Source organism: Pseudophryne corroboree, chromosome 1 (assembly GCF_028390025.1).
Source record: "Pseudophryne corroboree isolate aPseCor3 chromosome 1, aPseCor3.hap2, whole genome shotgun sequence".
Lineage (NCBI taxonomy): Eukaryota > Metazoa > Chordata > Amphibia > Anura > Myobatrachidae > Pseudophryne > Pseudophryne corroboree.
In genome coordinates, this window is record NC_086444.1 from 1,114,127,997 (window position 1) to 1,114,150,684 (window position 22,688).

Below are 22,688 nucleotides of genomic sequence, written 5' to 3' on the forward strand. Positions count from 1 at the left end.
CTCTCTAGAGCAGTGGTTTCCAAACTTTTTTGAATCACGGTACCCTAGAATATCAGAATTTTTTTCACGGCACCCCATAGGCCAAAAATTTCTTATTGAGAAATTTAGAAAGAAATATTACATTAAGTAGATCGCGTTTACTTTATATGTCATCCTTAGGGTCAGTTGTGTGGTGAGGGACAAGATTTGCTTCTGTTTGACCACATATTTTATCACAGCAGCCCCCAGCACTGGTTTTGCCTATTATATTGACCATGAATAATTTGAATTGGTCCTGGACCACCAACCCAGGGCACCCCTGCAAGTGTCCCAAGGCACCCCAGTGAGCCACGGCACACAGTTTGGGAACCTCTGCTCTAGAGTATCAGCATTTATTTTACGGCACCCCTAGGATAAAACTTTTTTATTGATAAATTTGGGAGAAGGAATTAAGTAAATTTTGCCTATCTGTCCTCCTTAGGGTCAGTTACTGTATGTGAGGGTGTACAGCTGTGCTTCTGACTGTCCACATGTTTTATGACTCGCAGACACTAGCACTGGTGTTGCCTATCACCATAAATAATTTGAATTGGTCCTTTACCACCAACCCAAGGTAGCCGTGCAACAGCTTTGTGGCACCCCAGGGTGCCTAGGCACACAGTTTGGGAACCACTGCTCTAAACTTTAATAAATATCCCCCTAAAGTTGGATACACACTTTAAGATATCTGTCTAATCTGGCTGTTGGTAGCAAATAACAATCAACCATTTGCTCCCAAAAGCCGGAAAACTGACAAAAACAAACAGTTGTTTGGATAAATCTGCTCCCATACTGTACATTACCAAATTGTTGTTTCAACCAGAAAGATTGGACAGATAGGGGGGTATTCAATTGTTTGAAAAGTCAGTTGGGTGTCTGTTTTTTTCCTATCTAATAGACAGGAAAAAAACAGACACCCAACTGACTTTTTAAACAATTGAATTCCACCCATACAGTGGCGTCACAAGACGGGTGCGGGGGGTGCGGCCCGCACCCGGGTGTGACACCTGGAGGGGGTGACACCAAATGTCAGCTCCTCCGCAGTGACAGGAGCCAGGTGCTGCAGTGTGAAATTCCGCTACAGCACCCGGCTCCTGTCATAGCAGAGGAGCCGACAGCCGTCTCTGGGGGAAGCCCAGCATCTCCGGAGATGCTGGGCACGCCCCCAGAGTGACGATACCAGTATCCCCGTGAAGCCACGCCCCTAGCTGTAAGGCCACGCCCCTTTTTTGCAGCGATCACGGCAGTACATCAGGGGTGCGCACCGGGTGTCACCACACCTGGTGACGCCTCTGCACCCATATCTTATAAAGAGTATCCAGTTTAAGGGGCATATTTATTAACATTATTTTTATTAAACAAAAAATGTGAAAAAGGGTGTTTTCACACCCTTTTCACATTATGTTAGTATCACTTAAATGTATTAAAGGGCTTTTGGAGCAGTTTTCGTGAAAAACTGCTCCAAACCCTTTCATTGACATTTTTTTTTTAGTAATCAGATCGCATTTCCCATACTTATAATGAGAAATGCGATCTGGACAAATTTATTGAAGAAAAAAAAATATTAAAAAACAAAAAACACAATAAGCCCTTTGATAATTAAACCAGCGCCAGCACTGCGATATGCAGCCTTTTGCACAGCCATGTCCGATGGACACACAAGCTGATCAGTTTAAAGAGAAAAAAAAAGTAAAAAAACGAACAAAAAACATACTTTCCATTGCCAGGAGCCGGTGATCAAAGGCTCTAGTGTAGACTGCGGTCATCGGGTCCTTCTGTGCGCTGCTGTGACCCCCCCCCCCCGACGCAGTAAAGTGATGCTGCAAAACGGCAGCTCACTTTACAGCATCGGTGGTCACACAGCAGCGCACAGCAGCAGATGCCCGGCTGCTTTGCGGTAGCACCGATCACCGGCTCCTAGGACTGGTAAACTATATTTACCATGGGGGTGCTCGCGGCACTGGAGGGGTTTAGTCGCGATGGGGGGTACCCGGCGCATGAGCAGCATGTCATCGGGGTAAGTTTTTATGAAAAAATACCCCGATAATGCTGCGGAGTAGCATCGTAGGGACAGAGCTTTCTCGCAAGCTCTATCCCTGCATGCAATTATTGATACATCTATGAAATGCAATCAATAATCACATTGAGAGTTTGGTCAATTTGATCACCTCACATCCGCATCTGAGGATGTGGATGGTGATAAATCGGCAACTTTCTACTTGCCATAATTTCTTTACTTGCAAAATCACACTTCTCCTGCCACAAAACTGAAGGCATCCCATTTAGTCAGGAGTTGAAGACTGAATGCAATAAGGTCCTCAGTGGAGATGCTCAAATATTTTATCCACGTTAAAATTTGATTCAACTTTTATGTTTTTTGTTTTCTTTTGTTAAAAGTTTTAAATAAGCTACAGAAATGTGGTTGCGACTGAATTTCGCCCAATTTTTACTGGTGTTTTGTAAACTTCGAAATACGTTTAGAATCAGTTTGATGAACCGGTTTGACACCATTTCAAGATTGTGTAGTGTTTAGACTCTAATCAGATGCATCTTAAAACCTGATATATAGATTTTCTTCGAGCATAAAATATAGAAACAACATATTCATTAAAAAACTCCAAAGAATCCAGGGTTTTTCTGGTGTTTATTAACCTCTTTTTAATAAGCAGCATTTAAGTGAGTTAATTAACCTTTACAGATTTCTTGCTCATGCCTATAATGGATATTTTAATAATATCAGTATAATTAGTAAAAACGAAACCTAATAGCACTTATTGCATATTTGCATATTTTAAAAAAAAACTCACCAAAGTCAGGCTATAGTCTGTAATACACATCTAAATGTTACACATAAAGGGGGTTTTGCATTAAGAAAACCTACAGTATGTGTATTTATTTGGGGAAACAGCTTGTTGTTTACTCATATTAAATGAACTTGGGTGGTAATTCACACCTGATCGCTGCTGTGCGTTTTCGCACAGCGGACGATCAGGCACAAACTGTGCATGCGTATGCACCGCAATGCGCAGGCACGTCACACGGGTACAAAGCGGATTGCCGCTCAGCGATGGGTTTATACGACAGATCCGTTCACATGGGCGATCGCAAGGAGATTGACAGGAAGAAGGCGTTTGTGGGTGTCAACTGACCGTTTTCAGGGAGTGTCTGGAAAAACACAGGCGTGTCCATGCGTTTGTAGGGAGGGTTCCTGACGTCAATTCCGGTCCCGGACAGGCTGATGTGATCGCAGCGGCTGAGTAAGTTCTGGGCTGCGCAGAGACTGCACAAGATCTGTTTGTACAGCTCTGCTACACATGCGATCGCACACTTGCACAGCTAAAATACACTCCCCCTGTAGGCGGTGACTATCTGATCGCAGCAGTGCAAAAATCGCTGCCCAGCGATCAGGTCTGAATTAGGCTCATGGTCCTTTCTCATGTTGTACAGCTACAAAAATCTTATTCACATATACCTGGATTGTAATAGTTTCACACAGCAGGTGATGGAAGGAAGTCTCAGTCCACCATATCATGCATTTAGCTTCAGTGTTCCTGCCATGGTCTAAAATATGTTGGAAATGATGTGTGTGCAGGTGTCGATATTGCAGATATATAGGCACAAACCAGCAAATGACTCAAACTATGAGCAGCCCAGTTACTAAACTAGTGGTGTCGGTTTATTGATAGATAGCAGATACAGCCGTACTCACTGTTATACACACTGGTGATGGAGTAGAGCTTGTGTGGAGTGGGGTTTCATACAGCTCACCAACCAGTGTGTGTTTGCTGAAAAAGGGTAGTGGTGCAGGCAGGATCTCTCCTGCAGCACTGGATAGAGTGTCCTTTAGATGTTGCAACCAGGCAACCTGCAGTCTGTGTAGCCCCCGGAGCGTCTGGAGGACACTCAGGTCCGTGCTACATTTACCAATGCCATTAGCCCCGCCCCCTCTTGACATATTAGGTCAGGTTGTGATTGAAGGTGTGGCCTGCACAGGGCACAGTGCAGGACTGTTATACAGCACTGGTTGCAGGATGCTGGAACAGTTTGTGGATTGCAGGCAATATCAGGTCTTTCTAGAGATAAGTAGAAGACTTTTATCTCCCTTATAGTCACACTACACAGCCTCAAGATCAGAGCAAGGTGTCATGGTGCCTGAAACAAAGTATGTTTCGGTGCCCCCCTCCCCTGTACTGAATTGGGGGCATGGCCACCAGGGCCGGTTCTAGACCTTGTGGCATCCAGGGTGAAAATTTCCTTTTGCACCCCCCCCCCCTCCCACACACACACACCCATAGGTCACACATAGTGCTCGCCGAAGGCACGCGGCAAAAAATAGGAGCGTGGCTTCATAGGTAAGTGGTGTGGCCACAGTTATGCCCCCTGTAGTTATGGACCCAGAAGTTGTGCCCCCTGTAGATTGGCCCCTAGTAGCTGTGCCCCTTATAGATTTGCCACCAGTAGATGTGCCCCCTGTAGCTGTGCCCGGAGTAGTTGTGCCCCCTGTAGATGTGCCCGGAGTAGTGTACCCAGTAGCTGTGCCCCCTGTAGATTTGCCCCTAGTAGCTGTGCCCCCTGTAGATTTGCCCCCAGTAGTTGTGCCCCCTGTAGCTGTGCCCAGAGTAATTGTGCCCCCTGGTAGCGCCGCTTACAAACACTAAAGATAAACAACAAAAAACAATACTCACCTGCCCCGCTCCTGCTTCCCGACTGCCGGCGCTGCTGCTCCATCTCCGCAGTCCCTCTGAGCCTGGCCGCGTCTCCACCCGCCTGACGCCCGTGTGTGTGAGGTCACGACGTCACACACAAGTCACGGAGCGCGGAGGGAAGGAGGTAGAGAGCTGACGCAGTTCAGGCTCTCAGCTGTCAGTGACTGACGGCTGCATGCGGCCAGGCGGAGGTTTCGGCGGAGTCGGGCTGCGGCACCCCGTACTGTCTTGGGCGCTTGGAGCTCGAGCTCCACCGGAACTGCCCTCCCTACGCCCCTGCTCAAGATGACCCCTGCACATGCTCAGCAGAGATCTTGGTGGCCATCTAGAGATGGCTGGGGGGCTCCGGAGCTTCTGGGCAGACCCTCCCTAGAGAACAGGAAGACTGGAGTCTTCACAGTAGCACACTCCTCTTTCAACAAAATTGGTCCTTATTTGCAATCATTGCAATCTGAGCTCCTTCAGCAGTAATATCAAGGACGTGAGATAACGTTTGGAAGAGATGTTTGGTGTAGTGCAACCCAGTATTCATTGGAGAGGATATTCTAGTGATCAATAGTCAGTACAAACAGCCTTCTAGTGACTAATGTACACTACAAAGGGCGGGCTAAAGACAAAATTACAATACAGAGAGCATTGTAGTGACTGATATGTACATGACAGAGAGCATTCTAGTGACCAATATATAATACCTTCATTTACAGAGACTGTGTCCAGGCTTCACTCTCCATATAACAATAAACACAATAAAGAGCTGAAAAAAGAATATACATTTTGAATCCCTATTTATAAAATCACAGCTTCCTTAACGGGATGTAGTTTGCATCCTGGCCTATGGAACCACCATCGGAATCCTGACAGCCGACATCCCGAACATAAGTACTGTATCAGGGGGAGGTTAGCGTTAGACTGCGGTGGGGGGAAGGGCTAGGGGTAGCCTGCGGGAGGGAGAGGTTAGAGTTAGGCTGCAGGAAGGGAGGGTTAAGGTTAGGCTGCGGGGTGGGAGGTTAAGGTTAGGCTGCGGGAAGGTAGGGTTAAGGGGAGGGAGGAGGGAAGGTTAGAATACTCACCCTAAAAGTGTCAGCCTTCTGACCACCAGCATTCTAAGTGCCGGGAACCCGTACCCAACCCTCCTTAACAGTATGCAATAAATATATGGAATATTCATTATACTAAGCTTCCACTGAAACTTTTTATTCAGCTTCCTTTTACAGAAGAGCCCTATGTCTCTCCTGCCATCTACGTACCTCCCAACTTTTCTGCTATGTGAATTGGGACCCTCGCGGGCCGTAGGTGTATGTAACCCAGAAAAGTTTGGAGAGGCATGGCCTGTGCCCAGTGGGGGTGGCCTAGTGGCACAGACCCGTTTTCTGTCATTTTAAGGGCATGTCCAGCGCTCCCTGGGCAGCTGGACATCCCTGGCTCACCTCCCTGTACTGTATAGATGCCTATTCAGAGATCACTTGCTGCTCTTCCAACTAGCCCCCTCCCCCCACCCCCGCCCACCTGCGGGACACTGCGGCCCGCGGGTGGGACAGTGTCCGAATAGTGGGACAGTGGGAGTTATGCATCTATGCAGAGGGCTCCTGCTCCATCATTAACCTCAGAGACACTAACAAGTCCAGTAGATAACTTCATCCTTATCAGCCCTTTATTGTTTCCTGATGACAGCTTTAACACCGTTGTAATCTAAAGTAATTACTGGGATAATCTTATTCTAATCGCTTTACAGGAGCCCTGAATGGAAACAAATATTGTAAATTTGGGTGGAGAGATGTTACTAGATCTCTCACATGTGACTATAACATTATATACCAGGAAGCGCCCCCTGATTGCATAACATCATGATGTCATGCTAAGGTTGCTGTACCTCCCATCATTGGGACCTTGTAAAGAGGGACCCCCTTGTGTGGCGTAGGCGCTTACGAAAATGGGGTGACCTATAGAAGGGGGTGTGGCTCTGCCGGCATTCCATGATCACAAGCCACACCCAGTGTCGGAATTGTCCAGGGGAAACCTACGGTGGGCCCCACTGTCAGGACCCCCCACCTCCTCCTCTGGGGATCAGGTTCCAGACTGTGCACTTGAATTATACATTATTTATATGTTACCTTATACTGCACAGGACTATGGTGTGTTCTCTACAGTGCATCGCTGTTATTAATCTGGTGCGTTATCACACATGCACTAGCAGTATTTACTTCACTCTCTAATGGTTAGCTAAACCTCTGAAGACTTGCCACACCCCTAAACATGGGCCCCCTACAAATGCATTCCCCTAGTGGGCCCTTCATGTCCGGCGTTTTCGTAACTGTGGGGGTATGGCCAGCACTCTGTGAGCTGCTGGCATTCCCCCAGTCCCTCTGTCTCCCGTGAATAGACGCTATGCGCAGGCACACAGCATCTTTTCACCCTGCTAGGCAGAGCAGCGAGTGACAGGAGCCTCCTGCTGCCAGCAGTGGGGACAGCGGGACAGTCCCCAAAAAATGGGACTGTCCCCTGAAAATGGTGACAGTTGGGAGGTATGATTGCGGGGTTGCCAGCACAGGGAATTATAGCACTGCCCAGAGCATCCTGAGGGCTGTAAGAGCTGGAGGGTGCACGTCTGGAGCATCCAAAGGACACTCCAGCAGGAGCGATTCTGGCTGTAGGTTGCCATTCCAGGCATGCTACTAGCCTCCCGATCCAGGAATGTTATAAGCCATTTATCTGTTAATACTCCTGCATTCACACACCTATGTAATTACTAGGCCGACCAGCTGATATTGTGATCTGCCAGATAATTGCATAGGTGTGTACCCAGCTTACGCAGTAATTACAAAGTTTTGTTGTTTTCTTTATTTTTGCTGTTAGTTATCCTTTAATTATATTTGCTGGATAAAATGCCTGGTCAAATCATGGGAGTCATTCTGACGTGATCGCACACTGCCATTCATCGCAGCGCAGCGATCAGGTCAGAAGTGCGCATGCGCTGGCGCCGCAGTGCACCGGCGCATGGCTGACAGCCGATGGCTGTCGTTGCCTAGCAATCGCCTCTGCCTGATTGACAGGCAGAGGTGGTCACTGGGCGGGAGGGGGCGGCACGCAGGCGTGGCCGGACTGTGCAGGGGGTGGGCCGCAGTCGCTGCGTGATATCACATGCAACGGCTGCGACCCAGGCAGCGACGAGTAGCTCCCGGCCAGCACGCAAAAGCTGCGCTGGCCGGGAACTACTCCTGAAGTGGAAAAGCGCTTTTGCACTACTGCGGGGGGAGGGGGGGGGGCCTGACATGCGGGGTGGACTAGCCCTGTACTTGGTGTCCCCCCGCATGTCAGTGTGCCTGATCGTAGCCCTGCCCAGAAACTGCAGCAAATTATTTAGTAGCAATTCTGCTAATCTTTCATTCGCTATTCTGCTAAGCTAAGATACACTCCCAGAGGGCGGCGGCGCGAGTGCAATGCTGCTAAAATCAGCTAGCGAGCGAACAACTCAGAATGAGGGCCATTGTGTTTACGCCTGGAATTTAAAAGGGCAATGCTGTTAATAGCAAAACACAGAGCATTTGTCTATTAAAGCACACTGGGGCAGATGTATTAACCTGGAGAAGGCATAAGGAGGTGATAAACCAGTGATATGTACAAGGTGATAAACACACCAGCAAATCAGCTCCCATATGTAAATTAACAGTTAGGAGCTGATTGGCTGGTGCATTATCACCTTGCACTTATCACTGGTTTATCATTTCCTTATGCCTTCTACAGGTTAATACTGGTGGTCTTCAGGTTGCCGGTGGCCGGGCTCCCGACGACCACCATACTGGCGCAGGAATCCCGACCGCCAGCATACCGACAACTTTTCTCCCTCTTGGGGGTCCACGATCCCCCTGGAGGGAGAATAGATAGTGTGCCGCGTGTATCTAGCCCGACTGCCGGCAACACATACTACACTTGTTAATACATCTACCCCACTGTACTTGCCAACTCTCCATGACTGTCCGGGAGACTCCATGAAATAGTAATAATCTCCCTGACTCCCTGCAGAGTCTAACAATCTCCCTGATTTCACCTTACCCACATTATATAGCTGTTATATTCTTGGCAAGAAAAAAAATAAATCAAAGATAAATACATTGAAATGTGATCATCAGTGCCATTTCCCTGTATTGGCTATAAGGCATAATGGGGCAGATGTAGGGGCGTTTCTACAGAGGAGGGGGCCCGTGTGCACCTCCGGGTGGGCCCCCTCCTCTGCTCGGCGCTGTAGACGGCGTAGTAGACTCCGGCATGCGCAGATCTCCGGAAACATGGCGCCCGCCATGATCCGGAGACCAATTTGGCTACCGCGCATGCGGGGCCACCATTTTGGCAGTGATTTTCGCCGCGATTGTAACTCCTGGCGCTGGACTCCGGAAAGGTAAGTATTAAAATGGGTGCGGTGTGGGCCCCCTCTGGACTCAGGGGCCCGTGTGCACCGCACCCATTGCACCCATTATAGAAACGCCAGTGGGCAGATGTATTACACCTAGAGAAGTGATATAAAGAAGTGATAAGTGGAAGGTGATAACACACCAGCCAGTCAGATCCTAATTGTAATTTTTCAAACCCATAATGATTGGCTGGTGCGTTATCACCTTCCACGTATCACTTATTTATTACTGCTTTATCTCCTCTCAAGGCTTAATTCATCTGCCCCAATGATCCATATGGCTATGCGGGTTTTTAAGTAAAGGTTTCTCTTGGCCACTTATATGGAACACAATATACACTGCTCAAAATAATAAAGGGAACACTAAAATAACACATCCTAGATCTGAATGAATGAAATATTCTTATATACTTTGTTCTTTACATAGTTGAATGTGCTGACAACAAAATCACACCAAAATTATCAATGGAAATCAAATTTATTAACCCATGGAGGTCTGGATTTGGAATCACTCAAAATTAAAGTGGAAAAACACACTACAGGCTGATCCAACTTTGATGTAATGTCCTTAAAACAAGTCAAAATGAGGCTCAGTAGTGTGTGTGGCCTCCACGTGCCTGTATGACCTCCCTACAACGCCTGGGCATGCTCCTGATGAGGTGGCAGATGGTCTCCTGAGGGATCTCCTCCCAGACCTGGACTAAAGCATCCGCCAACTCCTGGACAGTCTGTGGTGCAACGTGGCGTTGGTGGATGGAGCGAGACATGGTGTCCCAGATGTGCTCAATTGGATTCAGGTCTGGGGAACGGGCGGGCCTTCATCTTGCAGGAACTGCTGACACACTGCAGCCACATGAGGTCTAGCATTGTCTTGCATTAGGAGGAACCCAGGGCCAACCGCATCAGCATATGGTCTCACAAGGGGTCTGAGGATCTCATCTCAGTGCCTAATGGCAGTCAGGCTACCTCTGGCGAGCACATGGAGGGCTGTGCGGCCCCCCAAAGAAATGCCACCCCACACCATTACTGACCCACTGCCAAACCGGTCATGCTGGAGGATGTTGCAGGCAGCAGAACATTCTCCTTGGCGTCTCCAGACTCTGTCACGTCTGTCACATGTGCTCACTGAGAACCTGCTTTCATCTGTGAAGAGCACAGGGTGCCAGTGGCGAATTTGCCAATCTTGGTGTTCTCTTGCAAATGCCAAACGTCCTGCACGGTGTTGGGCTGTAAGCACAACCCCCACCTCTGAACGTCGGGCCCTCATACCACCCTCATGGAGTCTGTTTCTGATCGTTTGAGTAGACACATGCACATTTGTGGCTTGCTGGAGGTCATTTTGCAGGGCTCTGGCAGTGCTCCTCCTGTTCCTCCTTGCACCGATGAGCGCCTGAAATTTTTCGGGTTTTGTGTTTTGGTTTTGGGTTCGGTTCCGCGGCCGTGTTTTGGGTTCGAACGCGTTTTGGCAAAACCTCACCGAATTATTTTTGTCGGATTCGGGTGTGTTTTGGATTCGGGTGTTTTTTTCCAAAAACACTAAAAAACAGCTTAAATCATAGAATTTGGGGGTCATTTTGATCCCAAAGTATTATTAACCTCAAAAACCATAATTTACACTCATTTTCAGTCTATTCTGAATACCTCACACCTCACAATATTATTTTTAGTCCTAAAATTTGCACCGAGGTCGCTGTGTGAGTAAGATAAGCGACCCTAGTGGCCGACACAAACACCGGGCCCATCTAGGAGTGGCACTGCAGTGTCACGCAGGATGTCCCTTCCAAAAAACCCTCCCCAAACAGCACATGACGCAAAGAAAAAAAGAGGCGCAATGAGGTAGCTGTGTGAGTAAGATTAGCGACCCTAGTGGCCGACACAAACACCGGGCCCATCTAGGAGTGGCACTGCAGTGTCACGCAGGATGGCCCTTCCAAAAAACCCTCCCCAAACAGCACATGACGCAAAGAAAAAAAGAGGCGCAATGAGGTAGCTGACTGTGTGAGTAAGATTAGCGACCCTAGTGGCCGACACAAACACCGGGCCCATCTAGGAGTGGCACTGCAGTGTCACGCAGGATGGCCCTTCCAAAAAACCCTCCCCAAACAGCACATGACGCAAAGAAAAAAAGAGGCGCAATGAGGTAGCTGACTGTGTGAGTAAGATTAGCGACCCTAGTGGCCGACACAAACACCGGGCCCATCTAGGAGTGGCACTGCAGTGTCACGCAGGATGTCCCTTCCAAAAAACCCTCCCCAAACAGCACATGACGCAAAGAAAAAAAGAGGCGCAATGAGGTAGCTGTGTGAGTAAGATTAGCGACCCTAGTGGCCGACACAAACACCGGGCCCATCTAGGAGTGGCACTGCAGTGTCACGCAGGATGTCCCTTCCAAAAAACCCTCCCCAAACAGCACATGACGCAAAGAAAAAAAGAGGCGCAATGAGGTAGCTGACTGTGTGAGTAAGATTAGCGACCCTAGTGGCCGACACAAACACCGGGCCCATTTAGGAGTGGCACTGCAGTGTCACGCAGGATGTCCCTTCCAAAAAACCCTCCCCAATCAGCACATGATGCAAAGAAAAAGAAAAGAAAAAAGAGGTGCAAGATGGAATTATCCTTGGGCCCTCCCACCCACCCTTATGTTGTATAAACAAAACAGGACATGCACACTTTAACCAACCCATCATTTCAGTGACAGGGTCTGCCACACGACTGTGACTGATATGACGGGTTGGTTTGGACCCCCCCCAAAAAAGAAGCAATTAATCTCTCCTTGCACAAACTGGCTCTACAGAGGCAAGATGTCCACCTCATCTTCACCCTCCGATATATCACCGTGTACATCCCCCTCCTCACAGATTATCAATTCGTCCCCACTGGAATCCACCATCTCAGCTCCCTGTGTACTTTGTGGAGGCAATTGCTGCTGGTCAATGTCTCCGCGGAGGAATTGATTATAATTCATTTTAATGAACATCATCTTCTCCACATTTTCTGGATGTAACCTCGTACGCCGATTGCTGACAAGGTGAGCGGCGGCACTAAACACTCTTTCGGAGTACACACTTGTGGGAGGGCAACTTAGGTAGAATAAAGCCAGTTTGTGCAAGGGCCTCCAAATTGCCTCTTTTTCCTGCCAGTATAAGTACGGACTGTGTGACGTGCCTACTTGGATGCGGTCACTCATATAATCCTCCACCATTCTATCAATGTTGAGAGAATCATATGCAGTGACAGTAGACGACATGTCCGTAATCGTTGTCAGGTCCTTCAGTCCGGACCAGATGTCAGCATCAGCAGTCGCTCCAGACTGCCCTGCATCACCGCCAGCGGGTGGGCTCGGAATTCTGAGCCTTTTCCTCGCACCCCCAGTTGCGGGAGAATGTGAAGGAGGAGATGTTGACAGGTCGCGTTCCGCTTGACTTGACAATTTTGTCACCAGCAGGTCTTTCAACCCCAGCAGACCTGTGTCTGCCGGAAAGAGAGATCCAAGGTAGGCTTTAAATCTAGGATCGAGCACGGTGGCCAAAATGTAGTGCTCTGATTTCAACAGATTGACCACCCGTGAATCCTTGTTAAGCGAATTAAGGGCTGCATCCACAAGTCCCACATGCCTAGCGGAATCGCTCCCTTTTAGCTCCTTCTTCAATGCCTCCAGCTTCTTCTGCAAAAGCCTGATGAGGGGAATGACCTGACTCAGGCTGGCAGTGTCTGAACTGACTTCACGTGTGGCAAGTTCAAAGGGCATCAGAACCTTGCACAACGTTGAAATCATTCTCCACTGCACTTGAGACAGGTGCATTCCATCTCCTATATCGTGCTCAATTGTATAGGCTTGAATGGCCTTTTGCTGCTCCTCCAACCTCTGAAGCATATAGAGGGTTGAATTCCACCTCGTTACCACTTCTTGCTTCAGATGATGGCAGGGCAGATTCAGTAGTTTTTGGTGGTGCTCCAGTCTTCTGTACGTGGTGCCTGTACGCCGAAAGTGTCCCGCAATTTTTCTGGCCACCGACAGCATCTCTTGCACGCCCCTGTCGTTTTTTAAAAAATTCTGCACCACCAAATTCAAGGTATGTGCAAAACATGGGACGTGCTGGAATTTGCCCATATTTAATGCACACACAATATTGCTGGCGTTGTCCGATGCCACAAATCCACAGGAGAGTCCAATTGGGGTAAGCCATTCCGCGATGATCTTCCTCAGTTGCCGTAAGAGGTTTTCAGCTGTGTGCGTATTCTGGAAAGCGGTGATACAAAGCGTAGCCTGCCTAGGAAAGAGTTGGCGTTTGCGAGATGCTGCTACTGGTGCCGCCGCTGCTGTTCTTGCGGCGGGAGTCCATACATCTACCCAGTGGGCTGTCACAGTCATATAGTCCTGACCCTGCCCTGCTCCACTTGTCCACATGTCCGTGGTTAAGTGGACATTGGGTACAACTGCATTTTTTAGGAGACTGGTGAGTCTTTTTCTGACGTCCGTGTACATTCTCGGTATCGCCTGCCTAGAGAAGTGGAACCTAGATGGTATTTGGTAACGGGGGCACACTGCCTCAATAAATTGTCTAGTTCCCTGTGAACTAACGGCGGATACCGGACGCACGTCTAACACCAACATAGTTGTCAAGGACTCAGTTATCCGCTTTGCAGTAGGATGACTGCTGTGATATTTCATCTTCCTCGCAAAGGACTGCTGAACAGTCAATTGCTTACTGGAAGTAGTACAAGTGGGCTTACGACTTCCCCTCTGGGATGACCATCGACTCCCAGCGGCAACAACAGCAGCGCCAGCAGCAGTAGGCGTTACACGCAAGGATGCATCGGAGGAATCCCAGGCAGGAGAGGACTCGTCAGACTTGCCAGTGACATGGCCTGCAGGACTATTGGCATTCCTGGGGAAGGAGGAAATTGACACTGAGGGAGTTGGTGGGGTGGTTTGCGTGAGCTTGGTTACAAGAGGAAGGGATTTACTGGTCAGTGGACTGCTTCCGCTGTCACCCAAAGTTTTTGAACTTGTCACTGACTTATTATGAATGCGCTGCAGGTGACGTATAAGGGAGGATGTTCCGAGGTGGTTAACGTCCTTACCCCTACTTATTACAGCTTGACAAAGGGAACACACGGCTTGACACCTGTTGTCCGCATTTCTGGTGAAATACCTCCACACCGAAGAGCTGATTTTTTTGGTATTTTCACCTGGCATGTCAACGGCCATATTCCTCCCACGGACAACAGGTGTCTCCCCGGGTGCCTGACTTAAACAAACCACCTCACCATCAGAATCCTCCTGGTCAATTTCCTCCCCAGCGCCAGCAACACCCATATCCTCCTCATCCTGGTGTACTTCAACACTGACATCTTCAATCTGACTATCAGGAACTGGACTGCGGGTGCTCCTTCCAGCACTTGCAGGGGGCGTGCAAATGGTGGAAGGCGCATGCTCTTCACGTCCAGTGTTGGGAAGGTCAGGCATCGCAACCGACACAATTGGACTCTCCTTGTGGATTTGGGATTTCAAAGAACGCACAGTTCTTTGCGGTGCTTTTGCCAGCTTGAGTCTTTTCAGTTTTCTAGCGAGAGGCTGAGTGCTTCCATCCTCATGTGAAGCTGAACCACTAGCCATGAACATAGGCCAGGGCCTCAGCCGTTCCTTGCCACTCCGTGTGGTAAATGGCATATTGGCAAGTTTACGCTTCTCCTCCGACAATTTTATTTTAGGTTTTGGAGTCCTTTTTTTACTGATATTTGGTGTTTTGGTTTTGACATGCTCTGTACTATGCCATTGGGCATCGGCCTTGGCAGACGACGTTGCTGGCATTTCATCGTCTCGGCCATGACTAGTGGCAGCAGCTTCAGCACGAGGTGGAAGTGGATCTTGATCTTTCCCTAATTTTGGAACCTCAACATTTTTGTTCTCCATATTTTAATAGGCACAACTAAAAGGCACCTCAGGTAAACAATGCAGATGGATGGATTGGATACTAGTATACAATTATGGACGGGCTGCCGAGTGCCGACACAGAGGTAGCCACAGCCGTGAACTACCGCACTGTACTGTGTCTGCTGCTAATATATAGACTGGTTGATAAAGAGATAGTATACTCGTAACTAGTATGTATGTATAAAGAAAGAAAAAAAAACCACGGTTAGGTCACTGGTATATACAATTATGGACGGGCTGCCGAGTGCCGACACAGAGGTAGCCACAGCCGTGAACTACCGCACTGTACTGTGTCTGCTGCTAATATATAGACTGGTTGATAAAGAGATAGTATACTCGTAACTAGTATGTATGTATAAAGAAAGAAAAAAAAAACACGGTTAGGTCACTGGTATATACAATTATGGACGGGCTGCCGAGTGCCGACACAGAGGTAGCCACAGCCGTGAACTACCGCACTGTACTGTGTCTGCTGCTAATATATAGACTGGTTGATAAAGAGATAGTATACTCGTAACTAGTATGTATGTATAAAGAAAGAAAAAAAAACCACGGTTAGGTCACTGGTATATACAATTATGGACGGGCTGCGGAGTGCCGACACAGAGGTAGCCACAGCCGTGAACTACCGCACTGTACTGTGTCTGCTGCTAATATATAGACTGGTTGATAAAGAGATAGTATACTCGTAACTAGTATGTATGTATAAAGAAAGAAAAAAAAACCACGGTTAGGTGGTATATACAATTATGGACGGGCTGCCGAGTGCCGACACAGAGGTAGCCACAGCCGTGAACTACCGCACTGTACTGTGTCTGCTGCTAATATATAGACTGGTTGATAAAGAGATAGTATACTCGTAACTAGTATGTATGTATAAAGAAAGAAAAAAAAACCACGGTTAGGTCACTGGTATATACAATTATGGACGGGCTGCCGAGTGCCGACACAGAGGTAGCCACAGCCGTGAACTACCGCACTGTACACTGGTTGATAAAGAGATAGTAGTATACTCGTAACAACTAGTATGACGACGGTATAAAGAATGAAAAAAAAACCACGGTTAGGTGGTATATAATACAATTATGGTTGGACGGACTGCCTGCCGAGTGCCGACACAGAGGTAGCCACAGCCGTGAACTACCGCACTGTACACTGGTTGATAAAGAGATAGTAGTATACTCGTAACAACTAGTATGACGACGGTATAAAGAATGAAAAAAAAACCACGGTTAGGTGGTATATAATACAATTATGGTTGGACGGACTGCCTGCCGAGTGCCGACACAGAGGTAGCCACAGCCGTGAACTACCGCACTGTACACTGGTTGATAAAGAGATAGTAGTATACTCGTAACAACTAGTATGACGACGGTATAAAGAACGAAAAAAAAACCACGGTTAGGTGGTATATATTATAATACAATTATGGATGGACGGACTGCCTGCCGAGTTCCGACACAGAGGTAGCCACAGCCGTGAACTACCGCACTGTACACTGGTTGATAAAGAGATAGTAGTATACTCGTAACAACTAGTATGACGACGGTATAAAGAACGGAAAAAAAACCACGGTTAGGTGGTATATATTATAATACAATTATGGATGGACGGACTGCCTGCCGAGTTCCGACACAGAGGTAGCCACAGCCGTGAACTACCGCACTGTACACTGGTTGATAAAGAGATAGTAGTATACTCGTAACAACTAGTATGACTATGACGACGGTATAAAGAAAGAAAAAAAAAAACACGGTTAGGTGGTATATAATACAATTATGGATGGACGGACTGCCTGCCGAGTGCCGACACAGAGGTAGCCACAGCCGTGAACTACCGCACTGTACTGTGTCTGCTGCTAATATAGACTGGTTGATAAAGAGATAGTATACAATACTACTAATATACTGGTGGTCAGGCACTGGTCACCACTAGTCACACTGGCAGTGGCACTCCTGCAGCAAAAGTGTGCACTGTTTAATTTTAATATAATATTATTTATCATGTACTCCTGGCTCCTGCTATAACAACCTGCAGTGCTCCCCAGTCTCCCCCACAATTATAAGCTTTATATACAATACATTGATGTGCAGCACACTGGGCTGAGCAGTGCACACAGACTGAGTCACTGTGTGACTGTGTATCGTTTTTTTCAGGCAGAGAACGGATATATTAAATAAAACAAACAACTGCACTGTCTCTGGTGGTCACTGGTCACTGTGGTCGTCAGTCACTAAACTCTGTCTGCACTCTGCACTCTCTTCTAATCTACAGTATCACAGCAATCTCTCTCTCTCTCTCTCTTCTAAATCTAATCTAAATGGAGAGGACGCCAGCCACGTCCTCTCCCTATCAATCTCAATGCACGTGTGAAAATGGCGGCGACGCGCGGCTCCTTATATAGAATCCGAGTCTCGCGAGAATCCGACAGCGTCATGATGACGTTCGGGCGCGCTCGGGTTAACCGAGCAAGGCGGGAAGATCCGAGTCGCTCGGACCCGTGAAAAAAAAAGTGAAGTTCGTGCGGGTTCGGATTCAAAGAAACCGAACCCGCTCATCTCTAGGTAGCGGTCCTGCTGGGTTGTTGCCCTCCTACGGCCTCCTCCACGTCTCCTGATGTTACTGGCCTGTCTCCTGGTAGCGCCTCCATGCTCTGGACACTACGCTGACAGACACAACAAACCTTCTTGCCACAGCTCGCATTGATGTGCCATCCTGGATGAGCTGCACTACCTGAGCCACTTGTGTGGGTTGTAGACTCAGTCTCATGCTACCACTAGAGTGAAAGCACCGCCAGCTTTCAAAAGTGACCAAAACATCAGCCAGAAAGCATAGGAGCTGAGAAGTGGTCTGTGGTCACCACCTGCAGAACAACTCCTTTATTGGGGGTGTCTTGCTAATTGCCTATATTTTCCACCTGTTGTCTATTCCATTTGCACAACAGCATGTGAAATTGATTCTTAATCAGTGTTGCTTCCTAAGTGGACAGTTTGATTTCACAGAAGTGTGATTGACTTGGAGTTACATTGTGTTGTTTAAGTGTTCCCTTTATTTTTTTGAGCAGTGTACTTTGTGTGCAAGCTTTGAAAAGTATCGGTTCATTTTCATCAACAAGTAGATTTAAAGGCATTATCATTTTAAGTTTTGAACACATCGGGAAGTGGCGGCTTTAATAAACCGCTTGGTGTAGATGTATGAGTGTATGATTGACATAATATGGTTGTAGTATTTGATTACTTTTATTTGAATCTGTTGTTTTGCTTATTTCCTGTATGATGCAGGATGCTTAGTTGCATTTTTTGGTTTTAAATAAACAGATTTCTTTTTTATTTAACAAAAATTAATATCCTAGTCATACCATACTTGATAGCAGTAAATATTATAATACATTTTCAAAACTGTTTTACTATGGAATAGTCACCATATAGGAGGTCATTTAGAGTTGAACGTAAGGCACAGAATACCCTTACTTGTACTTGCACAACTGCTGGACACTGGATGTTCCTGGTTTTGTGCACCATAAACTGTTGTGTATAGAAAATACCATGAGACCAGCAGTTTCTGACATATTCTGTCTTGTACCAACAATCACTGTACAGTCATATCACATCTCTTCCTCATTCCTGCTCTGAACAACAGCTGAACATATTGACAAAGTCCATTCCTCCCAACATGACCCTCTCCAGGAGGGACAGAATGCTCTGCTTCTGGACTTTTCTCTTCATTTATAATTGCTGGCACCTGTTTTGGACAGGTTCATGGATAAGAAACGTGTTTCACCACAGGTGATGGTAATTATAATTAAGAGGGAAATCCAGGAGCAGAGCATTCTGTCCCTCCTGGAGAGGGTCATGTTGGGAGGTATGCAAAGTCTGCTTTCATGCATGGAGTTATTACCAAACGACTGTCCAATTAGATATCTGTATTAATGAGAAGGTGTACAAGTGTATCTCATAATGTGGCGTCTGTGCTTATGTGGAAGGGATAGAAACGATATCCCGGTGTATGAGATGCCGGTGGTCATATGACCGACACCAGCATCCGAAGTAGAGAATCCCCACAGACGTTGAGTAAGTATGTATACACCCTCCCCCCCCCAATACCCCTAACCAGCCCTTCCCGCAGCCTAACCCATTGGGTTTAGATTTGGGTGGGTTATATTGTTTCTGTGCAGGGTAAATACTGGCTGCTTTACTTTTACACTGCAATTTAGATTTCAGATTGAACACACCCCACCCAAATCTAACTCTCTGTGCACGTTACATCTGCCCCACCTGCACTGCACATGGTTTTGCCCATTAGTGTGCTTTTTTTGTGGGGTAATTCAGACTGCATCTCTGCAGGGCAGCGGTCGCAGTCTGAATTACTGTGCGCAGGGCGCACTGCGCATGTACAGCCAGTGAGATACGAAAGCATTTCACTGGTACGATCGCATCTGCCTGATTGACAGGCAGATGCGGCCACGGGGCGGTAGGGGTCATGCCCAGGCTGTTGGAGGGGCAGGTTGCAGCAGCTGTGTCAGGTCACGTACAGCCGCTGCGACCTGGAATGCGCCAGTTACCCCCCTGCCAGCGAGCAGGAGCTGCACTGGCAGGGAGATACTTGTCAGGTACAAAAGCATTGCTGCCGTGCGATGCCCTTGTACCTGTGCAGGGGGGAGTAGGGCCTGACATGCGGGGCGGACTAGCCCTGTGCTGGGCGTCCCCCGCATGTCAGAGAAACTGAACGTAGATGTGCTAAATTTAGCACATCTAAGATCAGGTCTGAACGACCCCCTTGATTTGCTAACAAACCTGAATAAGGCTCTATGGCTCTGGTCCCGGCTTCCTGTTACAGTGTAAGGGCGCAGAGCTAATGTATGGGACAGACAGCATCCAAGACAGATTTAGTGAAGGGAAAACATTTCAGTTATTTTTTAGCAAAGATCAATAATCTTTATTCTTTGACTCATTGGGGAAGTTGAAACTATATTAGTAATGATAGCTTATGCAAAACAGGGATTGTGTCGTACTTTGTGTATTAACATTTCAGGTCGTAGGGAAATGTGTGAATGTTACTCTGCAGGTGAGAGAGGGACTGTGCAAGTGACAGGGTGATTGTGCAGTTGACAGAGGGACTGAGCAGATGACAGGGTGACTGAGCAGGTGCAGGTGACAGGGGGACTGAGCAGGTGACAGGGTGACTGTGCAGGTAACAGAGGAACTGTGCAGGTAACAGAGGAACTGTGCAGGTGACAGGGTGACTGAGCAGGTGCAGGTGACAGGGGGACTGAGCAGGTGACAGGGTGACTGAGCAGGTAACAGAGGAACTGTGCAGGTGACAGTGCAGGTAACAGAGGAACTGTGCAGGTGACAGGGTGACTGCAGGCGACAGGGTGATCGTGCAGGTGACAGAGGAAATATACAGGTGACAGGGTGACTGTGCAGGTAACAGGGTGATCGTGCAGGTAACAAAGGAACTGTGCAGATGACAGGGGGACTGAGCAGGTAACAGAGGAACTGTGCAGGTAACAGAGGAACTGTGCAGGTGACAGTGCAGGTAACAGAGGAACTGTGCAGGTGACAGGGTGACTGCAGGCGACAGACAGGGTGATCGTGCAGGTGACAGAGGAAATATACAGGTGACAGGGTGACTGTGCAGGTAACAGGGTGATCGTGCAGGTAACAAAGGAACTGTGCAGATGACAGGGGGACTGAGCAGGTAACAGAGGAACTGTGCAGATGACAGGGGGACTGAGCAGGTAACAGAGGAACTGTGCAGGTGACAGTGGGACTGTGCAGGTGACAGGGTGACTGCCCCAATATACCGTAGATGTTTACTAAAAGATAACCCAAGAAGTAACTGCCCTGCTTTCCACAGTATAGATGGCAGGACAGGCCTGACTGTACATTTTTGCACTAGAAGTCATTGTTTATGTCTCACTCCCCATAGTCCTCTCCCCCAAATGTAGTAGCCCCTACTTCTTCCTAATAATTATACAGACATCATTGTGCTAGAGGTTAAATATTTGTAACATTTTATGTCTGTTTTGTTCTTCACATACAGGCTGTCAGAGACGCTATCCAGATGGGGTGCAATTGCTGTAGAATGCTGAACAGGTATAGTGTATATCCTCTTTATTTAAATTTCAGCTGATGTACTGTACACTGTTTTTTCTAGCAACATGGAATGACAATGAACAGACCTTAATTAAGACAACCAGGGCCACCATCAGTAGGATACATGTGTAAGGGGCCGGCGTGTTTTTGGGGCCTGCTGGTAACTGAACCAGAGGAAGGGAAGCCGCCCGACAGCTACCAGAGCCTGGTAGCAATGACATGTGACAGGCAGCCTAGCCAGGAATCAGAATGGCTGTCTGTCAGTATAGTGTAGTGGGGATGACATCAGAAACCGATGGATAGCAACCATCAATGTTCCCAATAAGGTAGCAGTACTTTTTCCATCGAATACCGGAGTTACCAGCCATCATATGCTGCTTCCAATGCCCATTTGATGGCTCCCTGTTAAAATTCTGTTATGGACATCCAGAAGTGTATAACCTTCAACAGTATAGTTATGATGCGATGGCTAGTTCCCAACACATCACGTTTTAGTGTAAGACTCCTGGCAGTTATTCAATGTAATGACAGTCAGTCAGTCTGATTCTCTGCTAGCCTGCCTATCACACATGTCACTGTTGACATACCCTGTCCAGAGTTGATCGCATCAGAAAATTTGCTAGCAGTTGTGCACTGCAGGTGTGGCAGATATAACATTTGCAGAGAGAGTTAGATTTGGGTGGGTTATTTTGTTTGTGTGCAGGGTAAATACTGGCTGCTTTATTTTTACACTGCAATTTAGATTTAAGTTTGAACACACCCCACCCAAATCTAACTCTCTCTGCACCATACTTGCCTACTCTCCCGGAATGGCCGGGAGGCTCCCGAAAATTGGGTGACCCTCCTGGCCCCCCGGAAGAGCAGGCGAGTCTCCCGATTCGTGGGGTCCCCCCTGCCCGTCCGCCCACTTAGTGTGTAAAGTGGGCGGTTCGGGCAGTTGATGACACGATTCTTGCTGAATCGCGTCATCATAGCCACGCCCCCTGCAGTGTAATGCCGGTGATCGCGGCATTACAGAGCGGGGGCGTGGCTTAAAAGAGGCATCATCATGATCCGCCCTTGCTCCGCCCCCGTTCTTTCCTTTCTCCGCCTCCGGCCCACCCCCTCCTCGACGTCACAGCCTCCCCTGCCCGCCCTCTGAGCCGACCTGGCTGCTCTCTCCCGCAGAGAGCAGCCAGAATGTAGGTAAGTATGCTCTGCACATGTTACATCAGCCCCCCCCCCCCCCCCCGCAGTGCATTTGTCCAACTGCTAACAAATTTGCTGCTGCGATCAACTCTGAATTAGACCCTGTGTCTGCAGATCTTTCACATTCCCCTGCCCTCTCCCTACCAGCAGGCATGTCTGTCAATGGCTACAGCTTTGTTTATATTTACCGCTCTCTAGGGGACATGTACTAAGCAGTGATAAAAGTGGAGAAGTGAGCCAGTGTAGAAGTTGCCCATGGCAACCAATCAGCAGCTCTGTATACTTTTATTGTATAGTATGCAAATGATAAATGTTACGTCAATGCTGATTGGTTG

The 22,688-nt window shown here is 47.9% G+C and overlaps 1 protein-coding gene across 4 annotated transcripts in view; it reads left to right on the plus strand.

Annotated features, from left to right (window-relative positions):
• LOC134995305 (uncharacterized) overlaps positions 1 to 22,688 on the plus strand; it is a 151,110-nt gene that overhangs the window by 113,537 nt on the left and 14,885 nt on the right. For all 4 annotated transcript variants that reach the window (XM_063951118.1, XM_063951107.1, XM_063951091.1 and 1 more), the window contains exon 2: positions 21,113 to 21,165. In XM_063951118.1, coding sequence (XP_063807188.1) covers positions 21,134 to 21,165 — 32 coding nt within the window. In that variant the 5' untranslated portion in view covers positions 21,113 to 21,133. The remainder of the gene's footprint in view (positions 1 to 21,112; positions 21,166 to 22,688) is intronic.